Source organism: Diadema antillarum, unplaced genomic scaffold (genome assembly GCF_040938485.1).
Source record: "Diadema antillarum isolate AM-2024a unplaced genomic scaffold, OU_Dant_1.0 seq00001479_RagTag, whole genome shotgun sequence".
Lineage (NCBI taxonomy): Eukaryota > Metazoa > Echinodermata > Echinoidea > Diadematoida > Diadematidae > Diadema > Diadema antillarum.
The window spans coordinates 506,311-533,888 of NW_027272218.1; the positions used below are offsets into that span (position 1 = coordinate 506,311).

Sequence of the window (27,578 nt, forward strand, 5' to 3'; positions counted from 1 at the left end):
TATCTCACCAAAAATGTTATAAACCTGACGTTAGGTCTCCACCAAAACTATACGATCCCTAAAGTTTTCGACCTAAACTTCACGTTTGGCAACTGCGTGTGAACGTAACTAATGATAGGATAAAAGAATGTACATTGGTGCAGGCTAACATGCTCTGCTGAGGTGAAACTATTAACCCATCAGCCCTGTCCCCCCACCCTGCTGCCCACTGCAAAAATCACAAAACAGCCAATGGCTATCCTGACATTCACTCATTCATGTGTGTGTGTGTGGCACAGAGCATGACAATGTACACATTTCTTTGACTGGTGCATATCATCATAAAAGTAGGACAAAATGCAGTTTAATGGTATTATACTATTCATTCTTGCAAAAGTTTGGGGAGGGGAGTATGAAGGAGCATTCGTGATTCAAGCATGGCACTGCGTTTATTCACAACTGCTTTGGGTTGCTTACGTGCGTAGTCCACATTTTATATATTCTGTCTTCACCACCCATCACGTATTGTCAAAGTTTTTATTGTCTGAAACTGTTTTCATGCATTATCAACTGTAGCAAGCTACAATTAATGATGTCACAGGGTCAGAAACAGTCTTTGACTTTCCTTCAAACATACAAACAATTGAAGGAATAAAACAAAACAGATCAAAAAAGGCCAGATGAATTTGACAACCAACACTGTTTAAACAGGCACGTATCACATGAAAGCATTTCTTGTTATTGTCATGGCGATTATTCAGTGACATGATTGACAGATTGAGGCATTTATTGCATCCATCACAAAAAGGACTTGTGTCACATGACACAATATGGAGGAACAAGTCCTAAAAGGCTCTCTACGAAATAGATGTACACTACAAGGCAGTTTAGATCATCCACATCAGACAAAATCAAGGTGTGTCTTACAGAAAGAAATGAATGCATCAATTCTGAAAGAAAAGGATGCCAAATTCACCAAGGATGGCAAAAGCCTGGGGTGTGACGGCCATCTCTCGTTTGCACGGCTGGGATGTACTTCAAGCAAGCTCGTAGTACTTGCCAGTCTTGGGGTCAAAGTAGCAGTTGAGGCAGGGATCGTAGAGAAGGTCCAGCTCCTCTTCCCCGTCCGTCTCCCCTCCCGGCCCAACCCTGGCCTGGGACTCGCTGCTGCTGGACTTATGTCTGCTCCCATCGCTCAGGAATCCTGCCATGCAGAACACACAGAGAGAAAGACAGGACTTGGTTAAACTATGGCACTGGTTAGAGAGAAGACATACTGGATTTTCTCACTGCGTCTTGAGCACATTTAGTCAAGTGGAATTGGCGCATTATAAGTGCCCTGTATTATTAAGATTATTATCATTATCATTATCATCATGATCATCATGATCATCATCATCATCATTATTATCATTATTATTTCACCACATCTACCACTACTTCACAGGATTCCAATAATATATACAATTGGTGTATTACAGCACATACAGAAATCATGATAGTTGCATTTCGTATATTCAGTATAAAGCAAACCGAAGTATGCATAATTTATAACACAAAATAAATGGACGACTACACAAATGAAAAAAATAAGATCATTAAAAGACTGGGGGGGGGGGGCATGGGGTTGATGACCTTACAGGGAGGTTGGATGTCTCTGCAATATACACATTCATCAATCTATTTCAAGCAGAAAACTCCCTGTCCCAACAAAAGCAAGCAAACAACAAACAAACATAAATTGGTTCAGTTCTTCACATGCATTTTACCTTTTACCACGAAAGGTACTGATGTTACAGCCTACTACATGGCTTGAAGTGGTAGGTGTGGGGATATTCCTTTCTGAGTAAGCACACAAGATTACCTTAAAAACATTTCCTCCCTCCACCCATAAACAACATTGGCATCACTCTTCAGTCTTGTGTACTAGCAGAGTGTGCTCAACAACTCACCAAATCCTATCACTAGTACATGTACATATGTAGTACGCACAATTTTTTCATGGGATGTTTCAGAGTATTTTCCGTGCTCTCAACCAGCCCCCACCCCCCACCTCACTACCACCACCAATTGACTGATGATCACTGTTTCAAAAAAAAAAAAATGAATATATATATATATATACACTGTATATATACATTGTAAGGGGCTAGTTTTGTTTTATGGAGTTGGGTCTCACATGACCATGATGCACAAATGTCAATGCATAGGTCGTTGGTTGAGAATGATAAGGGTATTGGGTTGCCACGAAGGCCATACGTACCAGGCACCTTACAGAAAGTTAACGCCCTTCTCATTCTCAACCGACAACGTGATCAGGAAGACTGTACACTTCTTTGAGAAAACAGTCATGGCACGACCTTCAATCAAGGTGGAAGTCTCTTGTATTGAAATGCACTTGCTATAGTGAAAGTATTCCTGTTTTAGCTTTTTATGTGTAATTCGAGGCACACATAATGTCAGCACTCTGTTGCTTATTTCCTGGAATACATCAAAGTCACCTTCAGTTTTGTTTTTCCCTAAACTTATTATTCCATTTCCAAGCATCACATCAGCATCTTCCAGAAAAGGCAACATTCAGGTACAAATAACTTGCTGGAAAAAGTGGTAGATTCCAATTTTTAAAGCTGCTTAACAGCGTCTGAGATTAACAAAACAAAAATATCCCTGAAGAGGTTTTGCTGCTCCTTTTAAAAATTCACACCAGAAAAAGAAAGAAAGAAAAAAACATAAGAAAACATGTTCGCATGTTGAACTACGAAGACAAAAAAAGAAAAATTGTAAGAACAAGATGACAATGCCACAGTAAGATTTTTGATGACGCTCGTTTCTTCAAGAAACAAACACCAATATACATCAATGTCATATACTGTAAAACATGATATATTCGCGGCATGAATTTTTCGGAAATTGGAGCCGACGGCCTTTTTTGCAGCATGAAATTTTCGCGAACTGCCACTGGCATTCAATGCATATAGTGTAGACAAAAACTTTCGCGTGCATTTTAATTTTGCGAATCTTGGCGCTTGCGAAATTCGTGAAATTAGAATGCACGCGAAAATTCCTCGTTTTACAGTAATCAGCCCTACAGTGCATGTATAAAGTGGTGACACAACATTTGCTCCTGTGACAATTGCTTCGGTATTTAATATTTTCTCCAAGGACTTCGGGTTAGGGTTAAGGTTGTGATAAGGTTTTAGGTTAAAATTGATGTGAGAATTACGTTTAGGGTTAGGATTATGTTTGAGGGTAGAATTTGTGTGTAGCAAGTAGATATTTCATGGGAGTAATTGACGCAGGAGCAAATGTCATGGAACCCGATAAAGGACATTTTGTGCATATTCTTGTAATAAGCATTAGGCATTCACAAAACAAAGGGATGCATGGAAAAATGGAGTGATTATCCATTCTGATTCACAACATCACTCAGCCAGTTGTCACAGGGCTAAAGCTTCACTATCTAACGGAAGTGAATGTTGAATGGAGACCACTGCCTGAATATTACCAGACTACATAGTTTGAAGTACAACTGCAGTAAATGGTCCCCAAAGGAACAACTGGTGCATTAAATGGTCATTGTATGTTTTTGACATATGCATGCATGCATCATGGATGTGATTCATGTAATTTATGTACATTTATGTTTGTACATAATTTATGTACATTTATGTTTGTATATAGTTTAAGTGCATACATGCATCTGTTCAGTTTCAAACATTATCAATACTGTAAAAGTTGACATTTACGGGGTGTTGAAATTTTAGCACATTTCGTGCGACGAGAAAGTAGCGCCAAAATAAGAGCAAGCAAATATTTTTGCTTGCTATTATATTCCAATAATTACTGCCTTCATTCCACAGAATTAAAAACATGCGAAACTCTTCTTACGCGGCCGAGCATGAAAAATTAGTGGTGCGAAAATATCCCCTTTTACAGTGGTCATTGTTACTGGCATTTGCAAAGCTTGTACAATGGAGATCATGATGTCACATTGTAATTCATATTTAACATAAGAAATACCAACTGTAGCAATTTAATTGCTTAATAATTCTAGCCTGCGTCAAAGCGGAAGGATTATAAAAGACGTTTGTTCCTATGTGATAATCAAAGAGATTTTTCTCACTACTACCAGAGGGCGAAGTATACAATATCTACCGTCTGTAGTTACGTTCAGACGACAAGCCCTAACCTCGAGCTTAAGCTCTTACCCCCTAACTTCCATGTGCTTCCACATGACGAATCTTAACCTCGAGGTTAAACTCCTGCCCCTTTGAGTGTGTTGATTTTTGCGTCCATACGGTGCTTAACTACAAGTGGGGACCCCCGCCGCTCGTGGTTAGAGTGCTAAACCTAAGATATCTCGTGGCTCTTAACATCGAGCTAACCTCGAGGTTAGCTAACTACGAGTGCATCTTCACAGTCCCTAACTACAAACTCAACCTCGAGGTTAAGGCTTGTCGTCTGAACGTAACTTGTGATGGCATTTGGCTGCAAATGTTACCCTATTAGTGATGGCAGACCTCACTCTCTAGTATACATTTTCACAGTGGGCCTTTAAACTTTTGAACCTATTATTTTTCATGTGAGTATGCAGTCCTTACTTTGGCTGCTCCTTGGTAGCTTGGATGAAAGCATTTTGTGTTAAGGGGTGAGCCTACTGCCTAGTGTCTCCCCTTGCACTCACAGAACATAATACTGTACAGGGCATATGAATAGCTTGCACTCTAGCACCTACTCATAGCTCTTCGGTGATGATTTATATACATATCCGAAAAAAACAACGACAACTATATCTTCTTTACCTGGTACGTCTTAAAAAAGCAAAACAAAAAGGTTATCAAGCAGGGTTGAAACAAAAAGTTACAAAAAAATCCAGAAAAAATGAAACTACCAAGTTAGAGTAAACAAACGGCTGCTTACATTACCTTGTGCAACATACCCATATCCTTCTTTCATACATTCTCAATATCTATCACCTAAGAGACAACGTGGTCTTCTAGTGTCTTTCCCCCCTTTATTTATTGATATTCCACCTGCCCATAAGAACAACAATATTTGGGAAATGTGCAGAGTCCAGATTTTATCAGAAAGGCAACACAAGGAAGTACAGAAATAACTTGAAGAGAATTGAAAGTTTTTGTATTACTTGGAGACTGTGCAAAGGATGCTAATTGGTAATGCTCAAGACGATTAATCCTGCTTTCATGGTACGGAGGATAAGGTTTGTGGCACTGACTCTTGATTAATAGTTTTGTGGTTTTTCATGGTAATGATAATTTTGTTCTCAATCCCACATTTTCTGTGCTTATGGTGACGTATGGATCCACAAATAACACCCTGATACAAGATAGTACTGTATACCCAAAATATTTCATGAGGTTTCTATTTTCCTGAATTTTGCAGGTCAGGTGCTATTTGCGAATTTAAAGACACGCAAAAATATTGACTCTGATCACGACATAAATGTGAGGTGCCAGCATACATTTCCCAATTCAGTACTGTACTCCACGATCGCGAATGTAACCACTTGCCAAAATCGTCAAGAAGTCCCCATTTGCGAAAATTTAGACTCGCTATTATGGCATAGGTCCTACATGTATGTATACAGTAAGTGCTTGTAGACATCCAACAATATTTCTCAGCAAAGGGGCAAAGGACATGACCCCTGCTTCCACTACAGAGTGGGTCTGGAGAGGTGACGAAGCAAGATGAATTTAAGCTAACTTGAGAGACAGGGGAAACGCAATGGATGAGAGTGAGACCTCAGTCACACAGTGAATTCTAGGGTCATGACCTTTGACCCCAACACACTGACCCTTCAATTACATGAAAGGCAGCGCCTTTGATCTCCTATTAAGGAAGGGGTAACTTGGCAATCAGATCTTTGAAAGCTGGCCGCACTCAAGGTCACTTCATCTCCCTCTCTTTCATTCAGACTTTGATAGAAAAATTGAATCAACCGTGTCCCTTTCTTCCACTGAACTGGCCAATCAAGAAACGAGGAAAAGTTTCTGAGAGTCGGGCAGCAGTGAGGTGTCAATTTAGCTAAAGCATTTGCCCAGCTCAAGATCTGAAGTTAGCATTGCAGACTTTATGATGGGTCATGGAGTAACACAGATCACAGACTATAGAATAGATAAAACAACAACAGAGCATCACACCCTGAATGTACAAGATATGATAGAGTGACAGAAATGATCATAATTAATTTCATAATTCTGCTTACTCGTAGAAACATCACTGGACATGCCACAGGAAATCCAATTGGGCTTTTTCAATTTTCACTGTGTTTGACAATGTATCCTGATCTACACTATCTTCAATGAAAAGAAGGAGGAGGAGGAGAAGGAGAGGGAGGAGGAAGAGGAGAAGAAGAAGAAATAGAAGAAACCATGTTGACTACGATACATACACATTTTTGTTATAGGTGGCATCCTATAATGAAAGGAGCAAATGACTTAGATGTGGAAATGAGAGGTGGTAAAGATTTTGGAAAGTTCCTGCAAGAAAAAAAAATCCCTTTTGCATTATAGGAAATAACTTTAAAATCTAGGGCAAAATAATGAAGGCTTGCTCCTGAAGCTGCAGGTCCGCTTGTTTCAGTGATTTCTCTTCCGTTTCATGACCAATCAGAACAAATTAGCATTACCATCGTGTCCACATGCATGCACTTCATCACTTCAAAACACTTGGGTTTACCCAACCCACCTATCTGCACTCCCCAAGTCAGCACTGGTGCCACATGTACCTTACGGCACATGCTTCCTTACGTACCATGTACCCTTGACCCTCTGAAAGTTTGGACATTCACAACTAAAACTAATCAGTGGTCAATTTTCTAAAGATGGTTTTTGCTTTAAAACTTCATCCTAATATTCGTCAAGACGTAAACAAAATTTTTTAGTAATTACATGACTGTATCGTTGATATAAATTTGATCTTGCCCAATGACTGTTATTGAATTTCACCCAAAAAATCATCTAGTGATTTCATGACGGGTGGTCTTATGGCTTTTCATCTTGACCTTTGACCTTAACTATGAGTTGATGACATCATCACCTCAGCTGCTATGCCTGTGCATGTGGCTGCAACAAATATCACTGTTTGGTAGATCAATTCATTACAACAACTTCAAAATGATGTGCCATCATATTTTCACAATGCTGGTTTCATTATTCCTCTGCAGTATGGCAGACTAATTTGTGAGAGACTGCTGGACAAAATCAGGGAATGATAGGCCACATTCCAAGAAAATGCTATACAGGATGGACAATGCTAAAATAAAGAATGCGGTGGGGGGGGGGGGGGGGGTTTCCCCATTAGAGAAGTGAACACGCTTTAGCTATTGCTGCAAAGGAATTGTATGGGGAAAAAAAAACTTATAATACATAAAAAACAACAAAATACTGATCACTGTTTTAAAAAAACAACAACAACAACAGAGAAGTACAGGTCTGGCTAAATGTGCCATGGGAACGGTGTGCCTGCTAAAGTCAGGGAAAGAAAACAGAAAAAGAAAGTTTCGGTGGACATGTGGTATAATATCAGTTTCAAAAACAGGGGTGCAGTCTTACGAGTTTGCCACCTGGTTCGGTTGTCATTCTTGATTTACCGGGATATCGGTGGATTACTTATCGCCACTCATCGCCACATTTTGTTGATACCATCCTACCTGTAATGGTTTGTGATGTGATAAGTGGATGGCTTCATGGGAACTAACGTCACGCTTTCAGCTGAAAACGATGTACAGCTTGATCAAAACAGGTGAATAAAACACATCTTCTTTCTCAATTCAGAACCCCCTTCACTGCCTAAACTACCCCCTCACAGACAAAAAAAAAAACAAAAACAAAAAAAACACAGCACAAAACATATAATACATAATGGCAAAAAAATCTGGCTAAATATTCCCTGATGAAATTTCACTCACTTAAGTCATTACAGAAACCGATTAAAGGGGAAGTCACTATTCTAAGAAGGCCAGTGACAGTTATCATCATAATAACATTGACTTTCCTGTTTTATCTCTACTCTTCTTTGGAAATCTGCATCCACTGAAACTTGCCATAAGAAACAAGGTATTGAAGATGGTGGAGTGCAGCAAACCATAGTGAGTGTGATTATATGGGTCCCCTATCAGCAAATACAACTGTACAACTCATTATTTATTCCATCCTCACAAGTATGAGGCTTAGCCATAGTTTTGTTAACCCCTTGACGACGGGCTGATTTTGCTACAACACGCATTTCCGATAGACACCTGCTCGAGTATACTTGGAACTCGTCTTCAACGGATTAAAGATAATATAAAGTTTTGGTACCTCAAAAGTTTCCCTGAGTTTCCTTGTCTTAGTTTGTGTTTCAGGTTAAAGTACCTTTCATATAACTAACACTGTGAGACTTACTCGCCCCAAAGTGCTCTCATGTCTTAGTAATCATGCAATAATGGTTTCGTACCAGAGCAGAGCGGGCTCTGAAAAATTTGAACAAGCCGTTAGTTTGACTCGACACGGTACCGCGACAATCAATATACACGTATTGTACGAAATCATTATTGCACGATTACTAAGACATGAGAGCACTTTGGGGCGAGTAAGTCTCACAGTGTTAGTTATATGAAAGGTACTTTAACCTGAAACACAAACTAAGACAAGGAAACTCAGGGAAACTTTTGAGGTACCAAAACTTTATATTATCTTTAATTACAGTATTCACTTGGGGAGCTGACCATGACACTGGCAGTGAGTTCCTCATCATCATGCTACCCACAACCCAAACACATGAAATGCTGCAGCCATAAAGTAATGACGTGCTCCTGTCTATAGATGTGGTATATTTCGTGGTGGTTTGCTTTCTCTAGACATTTGATATTCATGACACTGGCAACTTTCAAAAATATTATCTCCTGTGACAAAAATGTGCATTATGTTATCTCCAAGGTGGGAAATCACTGTTCTCCTGACAATGCTTATTTCTCATTTTGTCACCGTACTTCTTAATCACAAATTCAACCATGCATTACAGCATCTTGCACTATTTGTGAAATATACAGTACATATTATACAATAATTTAGAGAAAATGAAACACTGCACTACCAAGATCACATGGAATATATCTTTAGAAAGTAAATTCCATCAATGGGGCCCTACCATTATTGCATATTTTGCATATCAAACCTCATGTTACACCTGTTAAACTTTCAGACAAACCTACGTATGTGCAGTCAGCTTACTCCTCTTACTACATACAACGTATGCATACTTTTATCACTTTGATGATACCAACTAAATGAGAACCTCCCCTTGGCAAGAAATACTACAACAGCTTGCCCCTAGTGACTGTCTGTTAAAAGTATTAAACCAAAACTTTCCTCTACAGCAGACAGTCTGGGACCAATACAGAAATATGTTATTCGTATCTTTTGAGTTTGGCATAGGTAGGCCTACATTCTCTGATTACAGTCTTTGTATGAAAATAGTATCATATAACATTATTTTTGCAAATAAATGATAATGGTGCAGGCCTAGTCTGCATGAGTGAAGTTTACAGAAAAGATTTATTCCGATGTAAACACTTTACTCTTTCTATTCCAAGTTACATGAGTTTTACACTTCACTTTAATTTTCACTAAATCAATGCACAGGCGAAGAGGACTTTTTCAGCAAAACACCCCCCCCCCCCCCCACGATTTAAAATAAAATATCACCATCTTGAAGGTATTTAAACAGAGCTCTCTGATAAAGCAAAACTACTGTTGCGTAAGGATAGACATCTGAGTACTTAATTAGGTACTTGTTCAAACACAAATAAAATTGTTCCAAGCATGCACATTACAATCTTATTAGGGCATTATAGAACAATCAAATAAACTTATGATTGCATGCTCTGTAATGTTTCATAAATGGTTTCTAATTATATCCATAAAAGATAAAAATCTGAATCTCCCATCTCAACCAAAACTATACCACCCCTTCAAGATCTGTGAGTTAGTTCAGTCGGTAGCGCGTCTGCTTCACGATCCTAAGGGCCCTGGTTCGAACCCGAGTCTGTCATGGACTGAGCAATGTTGTGTGTAATCCTACTGTCCCCTCTAGCAAGAGGCAAAACACTCTGTCCCTCAGATAGGACATAAAATGGAGGTCCCGTGTATGAGAGAGTCACGACTCATGCACGTACAAGATCCCACTTCATTCATTCATCGCAAAGAGCAGGGTGTTAAACCCGGTGAAGTGGTCCAGCCTCACACCCAACTGGACCCCATGGAAGATCAGCTTAGCTTAGCTGAATATGGGCTATCCAGCCATCTTCTCAGATGGAAATGAACAAACACACAAACAAACAAACAAACAAACAAACAAACAACAAACAAAGACTCTGCACTTCCATTGTAATCATCAAGTGGGGATCGCTCGTAAGTTGTAACTTAAAGTTTAGGTGCGCGTGTGAACCCACGTCGTGAATTCACGAGTGGAGCTAATCATTGACAGTTAAGTTTTCAACCTAAATTTCAAGTTTGGCAACTGTGTGTGAACGTAACCAGTGAATGCTCGACCTAGTCAAGACCAGCATTGGTAGGATTGGACTTTGGGCCCACTGGGAATAGGTGATACACTAGGCGTTTTCACATCAGCCTGATGTTTTGAAATAGCGCGCTATTTTCTGACTTGGGAAATTAACCCAATCACGAAATAGCGCGCTATTTGATAATGTGAATACAAATTAGCGCGCTAACTGATCAAGAAAATTTCTCGAGTCCAACTCGGGAAATTTCCGAAATAGCAGGATAATTAATGCGAACTAGTGCGCTATTTGATAATGTTCGGGTTGATGTGAATAGGAAATGAAATAGCACACTAATTTGCGATCGCGAAAAATATCTCGAGCTTGGATTTTTATCAGGCTGATGTGAAAACGCCTACTGAGAGGTAATCTACATCAACTGGCATTTAGGGCGCGTTGGTCTGCAATTCAAATCTGACATTTTTCATATAATTGTTTATCATCTATTCACTGGAGTTTTGTATATCAACAGTCACTGTCCATTTCCTTTGAATCAACATGGAACCATTTTACAAAGCCGACAACTGTAGCTCTATGAAAGACTATTGTGAGTGCTTTGGTTAGGAGAAAAAAAATAGATTCATGCCACATAACCTTCATGGGAGACATAAGCTGTAAAACATTGATCTCTTTTTCTACATCACTCTGACAACATGCACACAATTCAACAGAACTAACTAAACCCATGGATCATTCTCCGGTCAATAAAGTCAATTACACTAAATACATGTTAATGTGATTCTACTAGGTAAAAAAGAAGCAAGGAAAAAATTTGGTGGGAGAAAATGGCGTTCTCATTTCTTCAAACTTCCAAGAAAACTGGCTCTGAGGAAATGGGCCAAAACAAACTACTAAAAAAATTGGAAATGGAGTATGGAAAAGTATGTTAATTTGGACAAACTCATCAAATTTATACAGTATACCCAGCACGCAGTGTAACTACCAATATGGATTTCAGTAACTCATTCACCACAGTCTTTATGACATAATCAAATCTATGTGTATAACAGTAGCAAAAATATGACCACCTATGATACTTTTGTGCCTTTTTTGTTGTTTTTTTACAAGCAAAAAAAAAAAAAAAAAAAGAACGGTCCAGGAGCGGTATTTCTACGCACTCAAATGCTTGTGACCTGCCAGCTGCAAATACCATTCTTTGAATGTGTTTCTTCCACAACGTGACAGGTTTCCTCATTCTGAAGCAAACATGCCTTAAGATTACTCCTCACTAGACGTGGGAAATGAGAGAAATCTTTTTCCCTTTTTTTTTTTTTTTTTTTTTGCCATTGGACCAGACAAACCCTTATAAATCTCAATCTCATTCATTACAAACAGACAGGCACACACACACACACACACACACACACACATAACAAGTTTTATACTGAGCTCTTTGTACATCAGAAGCTCATATGAGCTCGCCACGCAGGAGTGACAATGAGTTAGTGTAAACCATATCATACAAAACAAGAGAAGTTTCTAAGAAGCAATGCAAAAAGAAATTGACACATCAGAATTTGCATACTGTAAAAGTGGATACTTTCGCGCGACTAATTTTTCGCGCTTGGCCGGGTAAGAAGAGTTTCGCGTGTTTTTAATTCCGCGGAATCAAGACATCATGCATTATAGGAACATATGGCAAGCAAAAATATTTGCGTGCTTTTATTTTCGCGCTAGTTTCTGGTTACGCGAAATGCGCAAAAAATTTCAACACCGCGAAAATTTCCACTTTTACAGTACATGAAATCTACACTGGTGCATATATCATCAAGTAATCTTTCCCACTCCCAGGGAAAAGCAAAGAGAAGTCCTTGTTGACTATACTTACAGACTGTACACTGTACATGACTGGAATCTATAACCAAGGAGGTACTACATTGTAGGCTTTGCCTAGTACCTCCTTGCTATAACTAATGCCCCTTGCCACTGACATAAATTATGATACCATACAACAAGATCCATAGCAACAGATATATACAACAAAGGAATATTGCTTTTGCCGCTGGCAAATTAAATGCTCAATCTTGGTGGGGTATCGTTTTGCCAGAAGCATGGCTGTTTGGTTGAGACTGCCTAACGAGCATGGCAGATGACTACAAGTAAAAAATAATAATGATAACAAAAAAAAAGACTATTAGTCTCTGACAAAACAAGCTTGTCATCATGTTCGGATTGTGAGGGGAACATCAAAAGAGACGGTCCCGACACCTGTGATCCTAGTAAGACCATTTCATGCTGGCAGCATGATTGCTGACCTAGATTATCTAATCTTTAATCTTGCTGTTTTCACCATTAAGTCTTCTCTCTTGAATAACACACACTCTCTATCCATCTGGCCATCCATCTATCTTTCTATAGCTCTATGTTTCTTTCTAGTCATCTACACTTTTTCCGCGACCATTCTGCCGCGCAAATTTTTTTGACCGCACCGCTCGCTTACTTTTTGCTTCAAGTCTCGCACATCTTACGACACCATTTTCGGGAAACTCGGACATACCGTTACAACGCTGCACAACCTTTTATACATGCTTGTCAGATCGAAAAGGGCTCAAAAACATGATTTTGTGTACAAAGTCTATGCAAATAGAGTTTTCTGACCTTATTCATAAAGATATGATTATTTTCACTTTCAATGGCTGACAGGCCTCGAATTAACCGACGGCCACCGACGGCCATGGCCGTCGGTGCCCCTCTCGTTGGCCGCAATGCCTTTTGTTTTTTGATCAAAGTTACGGCCAAAAAAATGTGCCCTTTTTCTTGGGGCCGTGGTGCCCTTTTAGAATGAAAGTTATTATTTATGACGTATGATATGCCCTTTCTCAAAGTCTCTTTAATAAGTTTGAACAACTTTCCTGATCTCAAATATCATACCTTCAGTTCACTCGCGTCCCGATATATCTGATTCAAACTCAAAGTATCTTTCCGAGATACGAGACGACGTGTACCTACACGTACGCCCGACCGGCTTTTACCGTCCCGACTGCCTCCGCAGCGCAGCGGCCGCGAGTATGTACTAGCTAGGCAGCGCATATTCAGATAGAGTAGTGAAGAGTGAACTCCCAAGTTCACCAAGAAAAAAAGAAAAATCCCACGATGCCAAGGTGTGCCAGACTGGGGAATGGGGAGGGGTGGAGAGAGAGAGAGACCAATCAACAGAAGAAACCGCGCGTACTGGCGCATTCTTGGAGGTCATGAACTGTCTGTCACAGACTAATCATAGCAATCTACACGCGCACGCAAATTCCTTTGCCTTGTGGTTTTGCCAGCCAGCTGTCGGAATGTGCTTTGAAGTTTCATGGCAGCCTGGCTGGCCTGAAAGGGTGTCGAGTTTCAATCAATACCTACTGTTGTTTTATTCCTGTTTAAAAAAATGTTGTTTCACTGATAGAAACGTGGAGATCGGGAATGTGTTACAGCTGTAGGGAAGAGGTTTTTGTTGTGTGTTGCACATTGTGTGTGTGTGTGTGTGTGTGTGTTTGTTTGTTTTTCTAGGTTTGTTTTTCTTCTTTCATTTTTCATAAACACCAAACATGCCCTTTCCAATGTGGCCTTGGTGCCCCTCTGACTGACTTAAGTGCCCTGGCCTCTTGGAAAAAGTGCCCTTTTCTAAATGGCCGTGCCCCTCCAAAATCCTATTTCGAGGCCTGGGCTGAAATCAATTAATTTTAGCATAACTATGCTTAAAGGACTGTACAGTACTGGCTGAGGTGGGGATTCATGTTTTGAACATTCCTAAGTGAGATAATAAGAAACATGAAAGAACATGTAATTTTAAGAAGGATTCAACGTTTATTTGATGAAAATTGGTTTTCAAATGGCTGATATATCAATATAAGCAATAATAAAAAAAGGCGACAGGCCACGCCTTTTATTAGGATCTCTTTGTTTCACCTTGTTTTGGGATATCTCAGCCATTTCAAAACCGATTTTCATCAAATAAACTTTTGATACCCCTTAAATTGCATGTTCTTTGACATCTCATAGAGTGGTTTCTGAATATCTCGCAAAACATTAAAAGCTAAATCCTCACCTCGACCAGAACTGTACACACCCTTTAAACTAGGTTCTGTAATAAATTTTGCGGAAAAAAGGTCGAAAAACAAAGAAATACATAAAAAATTCAGAAATTAATTTTGATACCAGATTTTTTCAAGTGCCTTGTTAGGAATACTACAAGGAATAATGTCACCAAAAATTAGGATGCCATTAGCTTTATTTCTGAATTAGATTAAAATTTATGATTTCACCCATATTAATCAATATAAATATAAGAAATTAAAAATTCATTTTTTCTTTTTAGTTTGGTAGATTACGCGGCAGGTAATGTACGTGCCAATTTTCAGGGCAATTGCGCAATCGAGGGCTGAGATCTAAGGGGGGGGGGGGGGGAGGCACTGGCCTGGTTCGGGTTAAAGGGAAATTCCAAGTGATTTTTATGTTTTCACATCATGTAGTACATAAATCAACAGCGCCATTTTAAGATTTGTGGAATTTATTGCGGTCCTTGATGGGAGAAACCAATACTCTGAAAAAGAAAATACACAGAACAACAATGATGACATGGGAGGCTCAGATATTTCTTAAATGTAGCAAAGTAATAATTCCATCACAATACAGCTTGCTGAAAAGTTCTCCTGTATAGAATTTATGCAAGCTTTCTTCATTTGTTCTGCTACCTTGAGCTCCACCTCCCATCCATGCACTAAATGGTGAAGCTACCATGCCATCATCCTTGTTCATTGCGATTTGTTATAGATTTTGAAAACATTTTCATTCCTCATCCCAATCAGTATGAATTCTGCAACTCTGTACCCAGTAACTAACCAATTTATAATCGTTCAAATGTAAAAGTCTAAAAATCATCTAGAGGTCTCCTTTAATTCTCTCCCTTTCTCTTCATTTTCACTTACTTGCATAGGATTTTCAGATTGCTTTCATTCTATCTTTCCATACATTCAGATCTATTGTGCATCTGTCTGTGACTACAGTATTCCAAGTATTAGGGAACAATAATAATACACATTTACATGTTTGTATACTGCATTGTTATTCCTGTCAACCTTTCAGAAGAAATGCATGATTTAAAGCGGAAGTCCACATGATTTTCATAATTTCACATCCTGTTGTACATAAAGGGACAGCTACCGATGTATGGATTTGTGGAATTTATTATTGTGTTGCTATTACTTTTTCGCGGCAAGAAATCTTTGAAAGTTGCCTCGAACATTCAATGCGTATAGGTGTAGACAAGAACTTTCATGTGCAATCTAATTTTGCGAATCTTGGCGCTCATGAAATTCGCGACATTGAAATGCACGCGAACATTCCTCCTTTTACAGTACTATGCCAAGTAAGGCTTCTACACTGAAACAACTTTGGACCCTCTGATGTATGCTACATGCAAGTGTGAATAGTGGCTAGACAAGCAATTTAAAGACGAACAGTCCTGGTGACACATATCTTGACAATCCCATTCTAGCCCTAGGGCTGTGCTTTGTCACAAATCACATGACCCCAGCGACCACATGCAGCCACCCTTGCATGATTCCTTCAGAACAACTGTTAATCTGCACCTAGCAAAATGCTGATTGATCTTTGGCAACAATAGCAGCAACAACAACAACAATACATAATGCCTGCATTCCTCGAGTTAAGGAAACAGATTTTGAAAATGTTGATGCTCACACGACAGGAAACCAACAGCATTTTCCTAGAAGTATGTACCTGCAAATGACTTCCATATAATGTAAACAACACATGTACTTCCATACGAGGAAAAAAAATGGTTTAACCATTTTTCGGTGCTACAGAAAATATCAAGCTAGAAAACAACTCCTCAAAATGGTCATAGTTTGTTACTAGCTTCAGCCCCAAACCATTCAGTTAAGATGCAGAGGAGCCCCCATTTGAATGACTCCTTTAGATTCACATTCCTCAGAGACGGTTTCTTTGTGAAGGATTATCAAAAATCCCCCAGCATTTCCAAGAATTTGAAAATTTCAATCTGTCACAACAACATATCCAAACTGAATATCACATTGTTGTTGTCTGACAGGGCTGTATTTAGGTCACCTAATAGCATGACGGACTTGAGATGGCAAAACAACGTATGTCAAAAATTCATGAAAATTGACAATAGTCACATACTTCAGTTTGTTTTAGTGTTAGAAATCTAGCTCCAAAGCAATTCTTGAAATCAGAACGCAGTCCGTTACTGAGATATGACACCCCCTCTCAGTGGGAATTGTTAAAATCTTGTTGGCAAAACAACGTAAGCGGTGATAGGCACGTGTTGTACGTGAACTTGGCAAAACAATATATCTACTGGTGATCTATATGAAATACATTATTTTGCCATCTCACGACCAAGAATACAGAATCAGCATAATATCCCTTTCATCCTCATAAGTGGAAAAAGTAATTGCTCCTCTACTTCCTCTGTATAAACCTGAACTTCTAAAGCACTAATCATTTAGAAAATGCCCTCCCCCGCCCCCAAAGAAAAGATATTTCCAAGCAAAATTACATCCTGTAACTACTTTTCACATGAAAGAAATACAGCTGCAATTGGTTGTTTTGTAGTGCATGGTCACAAGTGTGAAAATAATGGACAAGGCATACGGTATGCAACATTCCTGATGGTGAGCTCATAGAGATATTGTATGGTCTTGATGGTCTAAAGTCAGAAATCTAAGGACACTGCAGCACACCATGTTATACCTGTGTTGCTCACACATGCTTGGGGAGAATACTTTCAAAATGATGGATAATTGAAAGGGTTTGGTTTGAATTACCTGAGCCGAGCTCGTTGACAGGAGAAAGCTGGTTCTGCTCGTTCTGTAGCTTTTCACTCGGCAGGACGATTGGAGGGCTGAAGAGGTTGGACCAGTCTCTGTGATAAAAAGGAAAGAAGTGACCAACTGTGGTTGTAATGACTGAAAACATACTATGACTGACATATTACCTTCTGGCAGGAGGGAAGTAACAAAAAATAATGACAAGAGGGGCTGCAGGCGAGGTGCACAGCCATGTACTAGACTTCCTTACAATAATACATTATGAAGACTTCATTACCCGTTGAGGACGGTTTGATTTTGCTACAGCACGCATTTCCCATAGACACCTGCCCGAGTATACTCGGGACTCGTCCTCAATGGGTTAACTACGGCTTGTCAATTTGCAACGTTATAGTAGCATTGTGTTGTGTTATTTTGGTGTCTCCAGAATCCCAACTGTGCCATGCAACATTTGCCCAAACTACCACTCCATTGTGTCTTGCCTCCCTGTCACCCATAGCCAAAATAATTGCTGATGACAACAATGTATTGTATAAAAACAATTCAAAGAAAGAAAACGATAACAACTAGAGAAGCACTCTGAGAGCGCAGACCTCTGCTAAGCAGCTCATTTCCACCACTGATCTTGGTCTCCCATCTTGGTCTCCACATACATGCTGAAAATCACCAGATTTCCCAATATAGAAGCCTTTTGTTACATCATCAACTTCCAGCTGCGCGGCTCACCTCACCCTAGTTGAAACTACAGCATGCACTTTAGCCCACGTATGCAAACCTCAAAAAATGCGCAGCTTGCTCTCACAAGTTCAGTGACCCTACCTGCCAAAATATCGAAAATCCTTCATAAAATCCATAAAAATTCCCAGATCACTACCAAAATCTAATCATCTGTTCTTTGTGTCATTCTCAACCTTTCCTGTATGTTTCATGCAAATCCATTCCCAGCTTTTTGAGTCGTTTGCACACAGACAAACAAACCAACTGACTGACAGATTGCCCTACATCGACGTAAGTAAACACCTCGACAGAAGAATTTCATGAATTTGGAAAACAAACCAACATCGATGAAGACATAACCTCCTCCCTTGGCAGAGGTAATGACATGATGATGATGATGATGATGAAGATAGTGGCAGTGATAACAATGATATTGATGGCAGATGGATAAAAAAGAATGATCAGATCTTTACGGCACCTTCACACCATTCCATGGTGCCTGAGAACTTCACAAGATGACATTACCACTGTCACTAGAGTTTGGCTCATACTTATCATAGTCCCTGGGAGTTTGGGGGAGGGGGGGGGGGGGGGGGGGGGAGAAGGATAAATGCTGTCTCTACGTGAGGGGTTAAAAGTTCATTTGGGACTCCCCATCATGGAACTCACACACCCACAACCAAGAAAACTTGGTTATGTGATTGCAATGTCGGATCTTCCAGGTCCCACAGTTTAGAACAAAGTACTTTTCCTTTTGATACAATTGATGGTGAACACGGGTTGGCATCACTGGGGGTAAGAATGTGTATCCAGACTTTCACGTGTGCATTTCCCATCACTGTCAACTTGGAAATCCTAAGGTCGATTTCAGGGTTGTATTTGTTTTGTTGATAGTGGTGGGTGGTTTCACAGTACATCACACATCTCTTACTTGGATGTTTTTCTAGACTTTCAAACTACAATTTTATGACTGTGTAGGTGAGTTCGTAAGCAAACTTCCAGCACATGGTGTTGAATACAGTAGTCTTAAATTGAATGGCAGCCACAGTCTATTCAGAAAGACTGTTTCCACTTACATTTACAACAATGATCAAAGCAATATTTTACTATGTCAGGGATTGTGGCAAAAGGTTACTGTAAAAGTGGATATTTTCCCGCTACTAATTTTTCACGCTCAGCTGGGTAAGAAGAGTTTTGAATGTTTTTAATTCCGCAGAATCAAGACACCAATTCCTGGAACATATGGCAAACAAAAATATTTGTGTGCTTTTAATTTTGTGCTAGTTTGTGGTTGCATGAAATGCGCGAAAAGTTTCCACTTTTACAGTATCCTCTTTGTGATCTGCCCACAAACATGAACGAGTTCTCATCAAATTCCATCACCTCTTGCATATATGAATGCCGGTGGGTAAGCAAAAAGGGTCACACACTACCCAACTACCAGAACTTTGACTGAGTGTCCTATACTCATTTGTATACAGGTGTTCACAATCATGGATATCATTGACAGTGCTTGCACAAATATGTCTGAAAAATCTCAAACATCTGATAAAAGTCTGAAGTGCAATAAACTGTGGACATTTCAATGCACTTGAACTGGGAAAAAAAAAATATCTGAAAAGTGGGTTTTGGGTAGAGTAAAAAAATATCTAAAATCAGATTAAATTCTGAACTCTAATGCCCCTGGGACATAGTAAAGTTTCATGAGCTCTTCAAAGCACTGAGGTCTTCTTACCTTGGGTTGGACTGCATGAGGGGGTTTCCAGCAGGCTCATAGTTCATTTCTTCCTGGTATCCCTTGCCTCTATGCAAATTATCCTATGAGAGGAAAAGAAAGAAAAGAGGAAAAGGAAGAACAATTTCAGTGGCATTGATGCTGGGGTAGATGACCAGGAAATGGGCAAAAACATTGAAAATTGATGAATTGTAAGAAAATGGCTGAAGACAGCATAACAGTCACACAGAAACAGGACTGATTGTGTTTTTAATCTGTGACTCACTCTGCCAGGAAAATTAACCAAAGCTGCTTTAATCATTTCCACAGTCATTCATGTTTTTCATGCTGAAATAAATAGTTTACACTGAGGATGCAAAAGGGACATGTTCATGCTGAACAGAAATGACTCACTTTAAATACCATTCAAATAATTCTCATGTGATTAATCTTTGCACGTTGCTCCAGTCACATAGCTGAGCCATATGTGGAATATCATCTGCACCTTACAATACTACTACTGAAAGTATCTAACAACTGCAGTTGTACAAAACCATAGGACTACAGCATATATGTTTCAATAAGAATATGATCGCTTACAGTCCAGAATCGCTCCACGAGTCTTAATATCCAACAGTCACATAACTGCAACTTAACTAAGTAGTATGGGTAGAAAGTGGTTGTCGTCTATATCAGTCTCTACTCCAAATCTGTTTACTCTAAGAGAATTTTCACTCCATGGTCAAATTGACTTATAGTTGATTGATATGACTGAAAGTTTCCATCAAATAATTTAGAAGAATTTCAAAGATTCTGAGGTTTGAACTTGGGTGTGATGACGGTTACCACCATATAGGCATATCGGATGAGATTATGGTGTGTAATTGGCTCACAGCTCTTTCAGCTAGGAATAAAAACATCAGAAAGGCTTGTATTTTTGTATCCAATCAGCAATTTTATGCCCCCTTGAAAAGTCAGCATTATCATCAAAAGTTGACTAATAAGAATTCATGTTAAATGTGAAGGATCATCACTGACTCGTTTTTAACACATCATTGAAAATAGAAACATACATGTACACGTTGTAGTACAAATCTGATTTAATGGGAGACTGGCTAGCTGATGACATCACTGACTCATTCAGTTTACATGGGTGATTTTTCAGAGGCATCACAGTTCCATGTAAACATGTGAAATTTTGTTGTTTCATGACACTCAATCTATTAAAGTCAGCATGAATCAACTGTGGAGTTTCTCTTCGAGGCCGGCATGTGATGATCCAACCACATGTAGGGTTTACAGTACAGACAAAGCAAGGACAATGAGAGAGTTCTGGCCAGACTCACCGGAGGTCTCCACGTGCTGAAGGTCGTGGTCGTGTCACCACTGGAGCTACTCTCGTCGTCGTCGCCGTAGTTGTGGATCTCGAAGCTGTTGTTGGCTGCTCCCTCGTTCCTCTCCTCGTACAGCTCTTCCAGCTGCTGCCTCCGCAGGCTGGCTAGCATGTTGGCCTCCAGGGAGGAGGCCAGCGAACTGTTGTTGGACTGGTACTTCCGCCAGTCATAGTCCTTGAGAGAAAAGAAAGAAATCATTCCACTATTGAACTCATACACCAAGTGGGAGTACATCTCATTGGTCCTTAAAGGGGATGGCTAGTAACTGATCAGTGGGAATCAGTGGGAATGCTGGAGGATGATTGTTCCAATCCTTGTGGGATTCATTTAAGAGTACATCATATATCTATTGTTGTGTGAAAATTATTTGCTTCAGAATGGTCTCATATTCAAGTAATGTACAGTTTAATGTTTCCAGGTTAGCGTGCCTGGTAAGTGACAGGGCATTAATTCAATTCAATTCAATTCATTCAATTCAATTCATTTTTATTTCCATACTTCTCATTTATGGACATTATAACGAAAATCAAGCAAGTTCTTTAACCTTGTAAACAATGTGCAAAACACAAACAATTACGTGGTAATAACACAGTAATTATATGTAATAACTGGTCAAATTCGAAATCGAGATGGGGTTGATCAAAGAAAAGTATGACGGGACCTACATGAAAGCAAGCTTGTTTGGCTGTAAGCCCCGAGTAATCAGTGTTTGTGAATCTGCACATTACTTGAATATGAGATCGTTCTGAAGCAAATAATTTTCACACAACAGTACTCTTAAATGAATCCCACAAAGATTGGAACAATCATCCCTCAGCATTCCCACTGATTCCCACTGATCGGTTACTAGCCATCCCCTTTAAGGCCATGCACTGATTATAGTGATATTATAATTGCTATGGCAATATACAGTGCTCATAAAATGAACTAAATAATTAAACAGCTAAATATGTTCATCTTTGAGACAGAATCTAGTTACAGAAGATCACCAGCATTGGCAACACTCTGTTCTGCCTTTGCAAACAAACAAACAAACAATATCTACACATCCACACGTGTACAGGCATGACAATAAGGACCATGCGTAAAGTTCAGGTCTACGTAGACACTGATGTCTGTTTTACAAAGGGAATATAAAGTTGATGCTGATAATAGACTCACATCAGAGAGACGTGGGTCATCCTTTGGAATCTCCTTGAGGTGCTTAGACCTAATGCTCATCCGAGACAGGGACCCTCGGGGTGGGGCAAGATTCTGGGATGCCCCGCCCTGGCTCTCCGCCAGCGCTGCCAGCTTGCTGCGACGTAGTGTTGGCGACATGCTCAATGCAGGCTGGTTGAGCGGCCTGTCGCCCTCGCCTCTGGAGCTACTTCTGACTGGATCCCTGCCACCATTCTCTACTGCCCTCTTCGGGGAGTGTGAGCGTTCGATCGTCTGCTTGACCTTTAACCTCCCGCTGCCAGGGCGATCATCATCCAGATCGGAGTCGTCACTGAGTTGGGCATTTCGCAGGAAGTCTGTCTCGGGACTTATCAGGTCACGCGATGACCCTTTGGTAGGCTCAAAGTCCTCGCCATTATCAGCTTGGCCAATGTTTGTCGGTGTCTTGCTGTCAATTATTTGCTGCATTTTCATCTAAAAAACAACAAAATTAGAAATAATTGGGAAAAATCAAAGATTAGTTGTATGCGCCAGGTACCGCAACCATCAGTATTTCTTCATATCCTGTCATATTACTTGGCAAACATTCCAAAATAGAATATTTGTCTCTTTTGCCAGTTTTACAGGCACGAGTCATCATGATCTGTGTTCAACATACTGATGCAAAAATGATGAAATCTTAACCACAAATTCTAACGACACAAACTCTGTCATCCCACCATGTGCTGTAATTGGCAAATACTATGTCAGGGCAAAAATCTCCTCCATGTTTGACTTGACCTCAGTAATTAAAGTGAATTATAACAGAAAGAAGATGTGAGGTGTGACATCCTTGTCTACTTGCATGCGTAATAATTACCAAAATTGCTTTATTTGCAACTAAACGAGCAATAAATGTCAAACTTCAAATCAGAAAAAAAAAAAACAACTTATTTTGTATTGTTTGTCTGATTATGTAAACCCTTACTTGTTCAGACAGAGTTTTTTCTTCTCATCAACCCTTTTGGTGCCAGGGGCTTTGGACAGTGTGCACAAGGCTATGGGGAATTCTGTGCCAATTGGCATTCAAGGCACACAAAAGGGTTAAACCAACTTTCAACACAGATTTGAGCACTTATGAGTCATGTAGAGAAACAGACTTACACTGTGCAGAGTTCTTAATATCAAGTTCTGCTGTAAAGGTTGAAATACATTCAATTACAAAATCAAGAACACAAAAAACACACACAAACACAGACTTTGAAGTTCAGCTGACCTGTAATTTCTTAGGGTCCAGCTGCCTAGAGTTTTCAGCTGCTCGAATTGGGACGGTATGAGGTGGAGACATGAATGTATAGAGATTACCCTTGTCCTTAGGCTCTGCCTTGGATGACCTGCACATAACAAATAATCAGCGAGTTAGAAAGGAAGTCACACAAAAGGATGGTACAGTTTTCTTTTCTTTTCTTTTCTTTCATTTTTTGTACTCGGTACCTGAGTACACAATCAACTCTAAACATATTTGTGGCGTGGCATTTGCTTGTTTTGTCTTGCTTTGTTGGCTTTTCACTGTTGAAGCAGAAATGGGATTTTGCATCTTATGACACCTGGTTTTATCGCACTCGAAAACTATGACAATGGGAGATATTCATCTTCGGTATGAACTGGCTTTAGATCACATCCTCCATTAAGTTTTAAAAAGTACATCACAGCATTATAAACTGTATAGATATTAGCAATTACAAAATTGTACGATGCAGCAGCTAGAAAACAATCAATAGGTGAACAGCATTACTGCCTACGTGGTGTATTTTAATATTTGTTTTTTTGTGTGTGTGTTTATACAGGGCTCGACACTAACGGTGGCCCGGTGGCCCGGTGGCCCAGGGCCACCAAAAAACGCACGCCGGGCCACCAAAATTTCAGAAATGAAGATTTTGGTGGCCCGATTGGGCTACCAAAATGCCAAGACAAAATGCCAAAGCAAATGTCGGACGTTTACAAATGTCTGCAAATGCTCCCACTTTATCATTTCAAACATAAGTTTTGACCACCTAAATAGGCATCAACTTTTAAACTAATATCAATATAAGCCTATTTGATAAATCCTAGAACTCGGAATAACAGTATTAAAGATGATTGAATTTTCTATTCATTCATTTTAGACATGGGTACCTGTATCACTTCAGTAATACTTAATATCTATTCTTTTTTATGTTTAATAGGACCTATTTAGTTTTTCTTATGTTTTTATTGATATTTTTTTCGGGCCACCAGATTTTACTTTCGGGCCACCAAAAAAATAAAAATCAATGATTTTGGTGGCCCAGTCGGGCCACCAAAAATAAAAGTTAGTGTGGAGCCCTGGTTTATATTTTCTAGACAAGGTCCCTATTGGCAGAATTTAACACTGACAAAAATGTTGTTTCTCAGAACACAAAAATGTTGTTTCTCAGAACACAAATATGTTATAGATCATCTCTACAGTGAGAAATTATTAACTTTTCTCCTGAAAAGAAACACTTTTTTCTCATTCATATTATGATGATCTCAATCATGAATTTAGGCACTCGTGAAATTGTCTTACAAGTCTCAAGACATCAAATATCATACAGTTTGTCAAGTATATGGCATATACTGTAATTTCCACTGCTACTATAACTCACAACATATCCACATATACTAATAAACAGTTTTTTGGCTACTCTTACACTGCATTAGCAAAGTCAGATCTTAATTCTAAAGAAGAAGTGCCGTGCTAACAAATAAGTCATGAACATGGTATAATCACTATAAGCCAGAAACAGAGGGGAAAATGTGCGCTTGAAGACATCACACATTGTATCAGTAGGATGTGACACTGTCCATTCATAGAGTTGGATATTTCTTATGAAACTACAGATGACTGCAAAATTATACTCTTTGAAGCATTCACTTTTACAGTGAAATTGATTCCTATACCTGCTTGAAGACACTGTGGACTGGTTTCCTTCAGGTTCTGAAGTCTCTGCTGATATGGCCACTCCTGAATCTATTCAAGGCACAAATAGATATTCAACAAATATACCAAGATAAATTTGTGTCTTTTAGGGATCTCTCACTCCCCCCCCCCCCCCCCCCAATATTTGGTGGATTTATTAAACATAGTGGAAACTATATGACAGGCAAATCATTCTGTTCAAATACTGAAGATATTAGTGAGAGGGCAGGCTGAGAATAACACGAGTTACAACTTGATAATCAGATGTAGACAGATTCACACAGCAGTGACGTTTTGTCATGCTCTTATGCTATATTGCTTTTCACTTGGTGGTGAATGATCATGACGAAGAAAGGCAACTGCACCATATGAAACACTTAAGAGTTTAAAAATTGGATATCAACAGCATGTACACTTGCTAATTTGCCAAAGCAAATGCACTGCATTGAGTTGTTTGGATATGTTATCAATTTTAAGTGCCATTTGTCTATTTTGTTTTTTTATGGGGGGGGGGGGGTTATATTTGAGATTTAAAACAAAAATCAGTGGCTGATAATGAACTTGCTGTCACAGTAACAAATGGTGATGATTATTAAAATACTCTGTCTCTATTTCAATCATATATGAAGTAGAAATGAATCAAATTGATATGTCACTGTGTAATGCACCAACTACGACTACTGACCCCTTTGTATCTACTACAAGCACACAAGGGTGAGAGACAGGGGACTTTCAGGATCTGTTTCTTCTGCAAGTATTGTACTGCCAGCCAACACAACTCAAATGGCACCTACCTGAACCACCCAGTCTTACGCTGACATCTGCACCATTCTTGACCACTCTCCCTTCCACTGATTGCACCATAGACATCCTTTGAGCCACAACATCTGCATCCTCTCTGACGGCACTCTTTGAGCTGGGATCCTCCTCTCCCCTCGTCGCACCCTTCTCAGACATCTTTGGTCCACCACCACCAGCACCACGCTCCTTCTTCTTCCTCCGCGGGATCTTGCTCCGCCCCGAGGCCATTCTACCCTGCCTGCTCCCCCCGCCTTCATCAGACTCGGACAGGCTGTCCAATCGAGTTCTCACCCTACCAGCCGAGTTGCTACTCTTCATCATATTGCTCAGACCAGCTGACAGCATGTCTGACGAATCACTCTTGCCCGGGTGGGGGTTATTGTCTTTGGCGGCTCCACCCGATCGGTGCCTTCCTCTCGCCGAGGCAAGGTCAGCGTCACTGGACTCATCGGCATCGCTGCGCCCAGCCTCCCCACTCTTCTTGCCGCTGGACGGTCTCACTTTGACCACTCGTCGCGATCGTCCACCAGAGTTTTCCCTGGGAGGGTGTGGCTGTCGATCCTCCATGATCCCAGAAGATGTCCAGGTATTGCTCCCTGCCAGGGTGCCTAGAATTAATCATATCCACATATCACCCAAAATTTTTGATGGCCTCCTAAAATATCATTCAACTCCTATCAAAATGTTGTAGAATGGCCTTATATGTGTCTAATGGCAACAACAAACTCAAATCAAACAAATATTTTCACTGCACACTGGTGTTCCATATAAAATTCATTTCTATGGGGAAATAAAGGCTGTATTTTTGTCATATTTCAAAAATACCAGTTTGCAATTTGATAACAACACAAACACAAAATGAATGATTCTGGCTGTCAAAAGTGTTTTTTGTCTGCCATCAGCACCTTCAAGCATGACAGTATTGCATAAAAATCCAATAAACAACCTAGGCATGTCCAAAGTGAAATTTTAGCATATTTCACTTTACCTTTGACCTTTGATCTACAAGTATGACCCCAAGGCCAAAAACTTAATCAAGAGAATCTGTACCTGGGAATACATATATACACGATGTTTCACAAAAATACATTCAGGCATTGTAGAGATATGGGGGGGGGGGGATGGTGAAACTTGAGCACTGGCCTTGACCTTTCACCAGTGTGTGTACCCAAAAGTTGATAGGCATACCGCTCCCCCCCCCCCCCCCCCCCCCCCCCCCCCCCCCACACTCCTACATACATATGCCAAGTTTCATTTGGATACCTCAAATGGTGCTTAAGTTATGCTGTCCACCAAATCGAATACAGACTGACAGAAGAACGGTTGGAAGGACGGACGCACAACCAACCCCTCAACATAATGCCTCCGCCGACACTTCGCACTGGCAGCATAACAAAAGCATTGCATTGACAATATGGAGCATATTAGTCTTTTATATCACACTGGCCTCCAAATCTTTTCTCCTGTGGATGGGGAAGAGCTATCTAAAATGTAT

The 27,578-nt window shown here is 39.8% G+C and overlaps 1 protein-coding gene across 1 annotated transcript in view; it reads right to left on the reverse strand.

The window, feature by feature from the left end:
• Positions 1 to 842: 842 nt before the first annotated feature.
• The window catches only part of LOC139709893 (protein CFAP20DC-like), a 37,541-nt gene continuing 10,805 nt past the window's right edge, over positions 843 to 27,578 (reverse strand). The window contains exons 12-19 of the mRNA XM_071621849.1: positions 26,077 to 26,691; positions 25,264 to 25,333; positions 23,579 to 23,696; positions 22,324 to 22,797; positions 21,115 to 21,336; positions 19,790 to 19,872; positions 17,335 to 17,432; positions 843 to 1,183 (exon numbers count right to left, since the gene is read on the reverse strand). Of these exons, the coding sequence (XP_071477950.1) occupies positions 1,017 to 1,183; positions 17,335 to 17,432; positions 19,790 to 19,872; positions 21,115 to 21,336; positions 22,324 to 22,797; positions 23,579 to 23,696; positions 25,264 to 25,333; positions 26,077 to 26,691 (1,847 nt within the window). The 3' untranslated portion in view covers positions 843 to 1,016. The remainder of the gene's footprint in view (positions 1,184 to 17,334; positions 17,433 to 19,789; positions 19,873 to 21,114; positions 21,337 to 22,323; positions 22,798 to 23,578; positions 23,697 to 25,263; positions 25,334 to 26,076; positions 26,692 to 27,578) is intronic.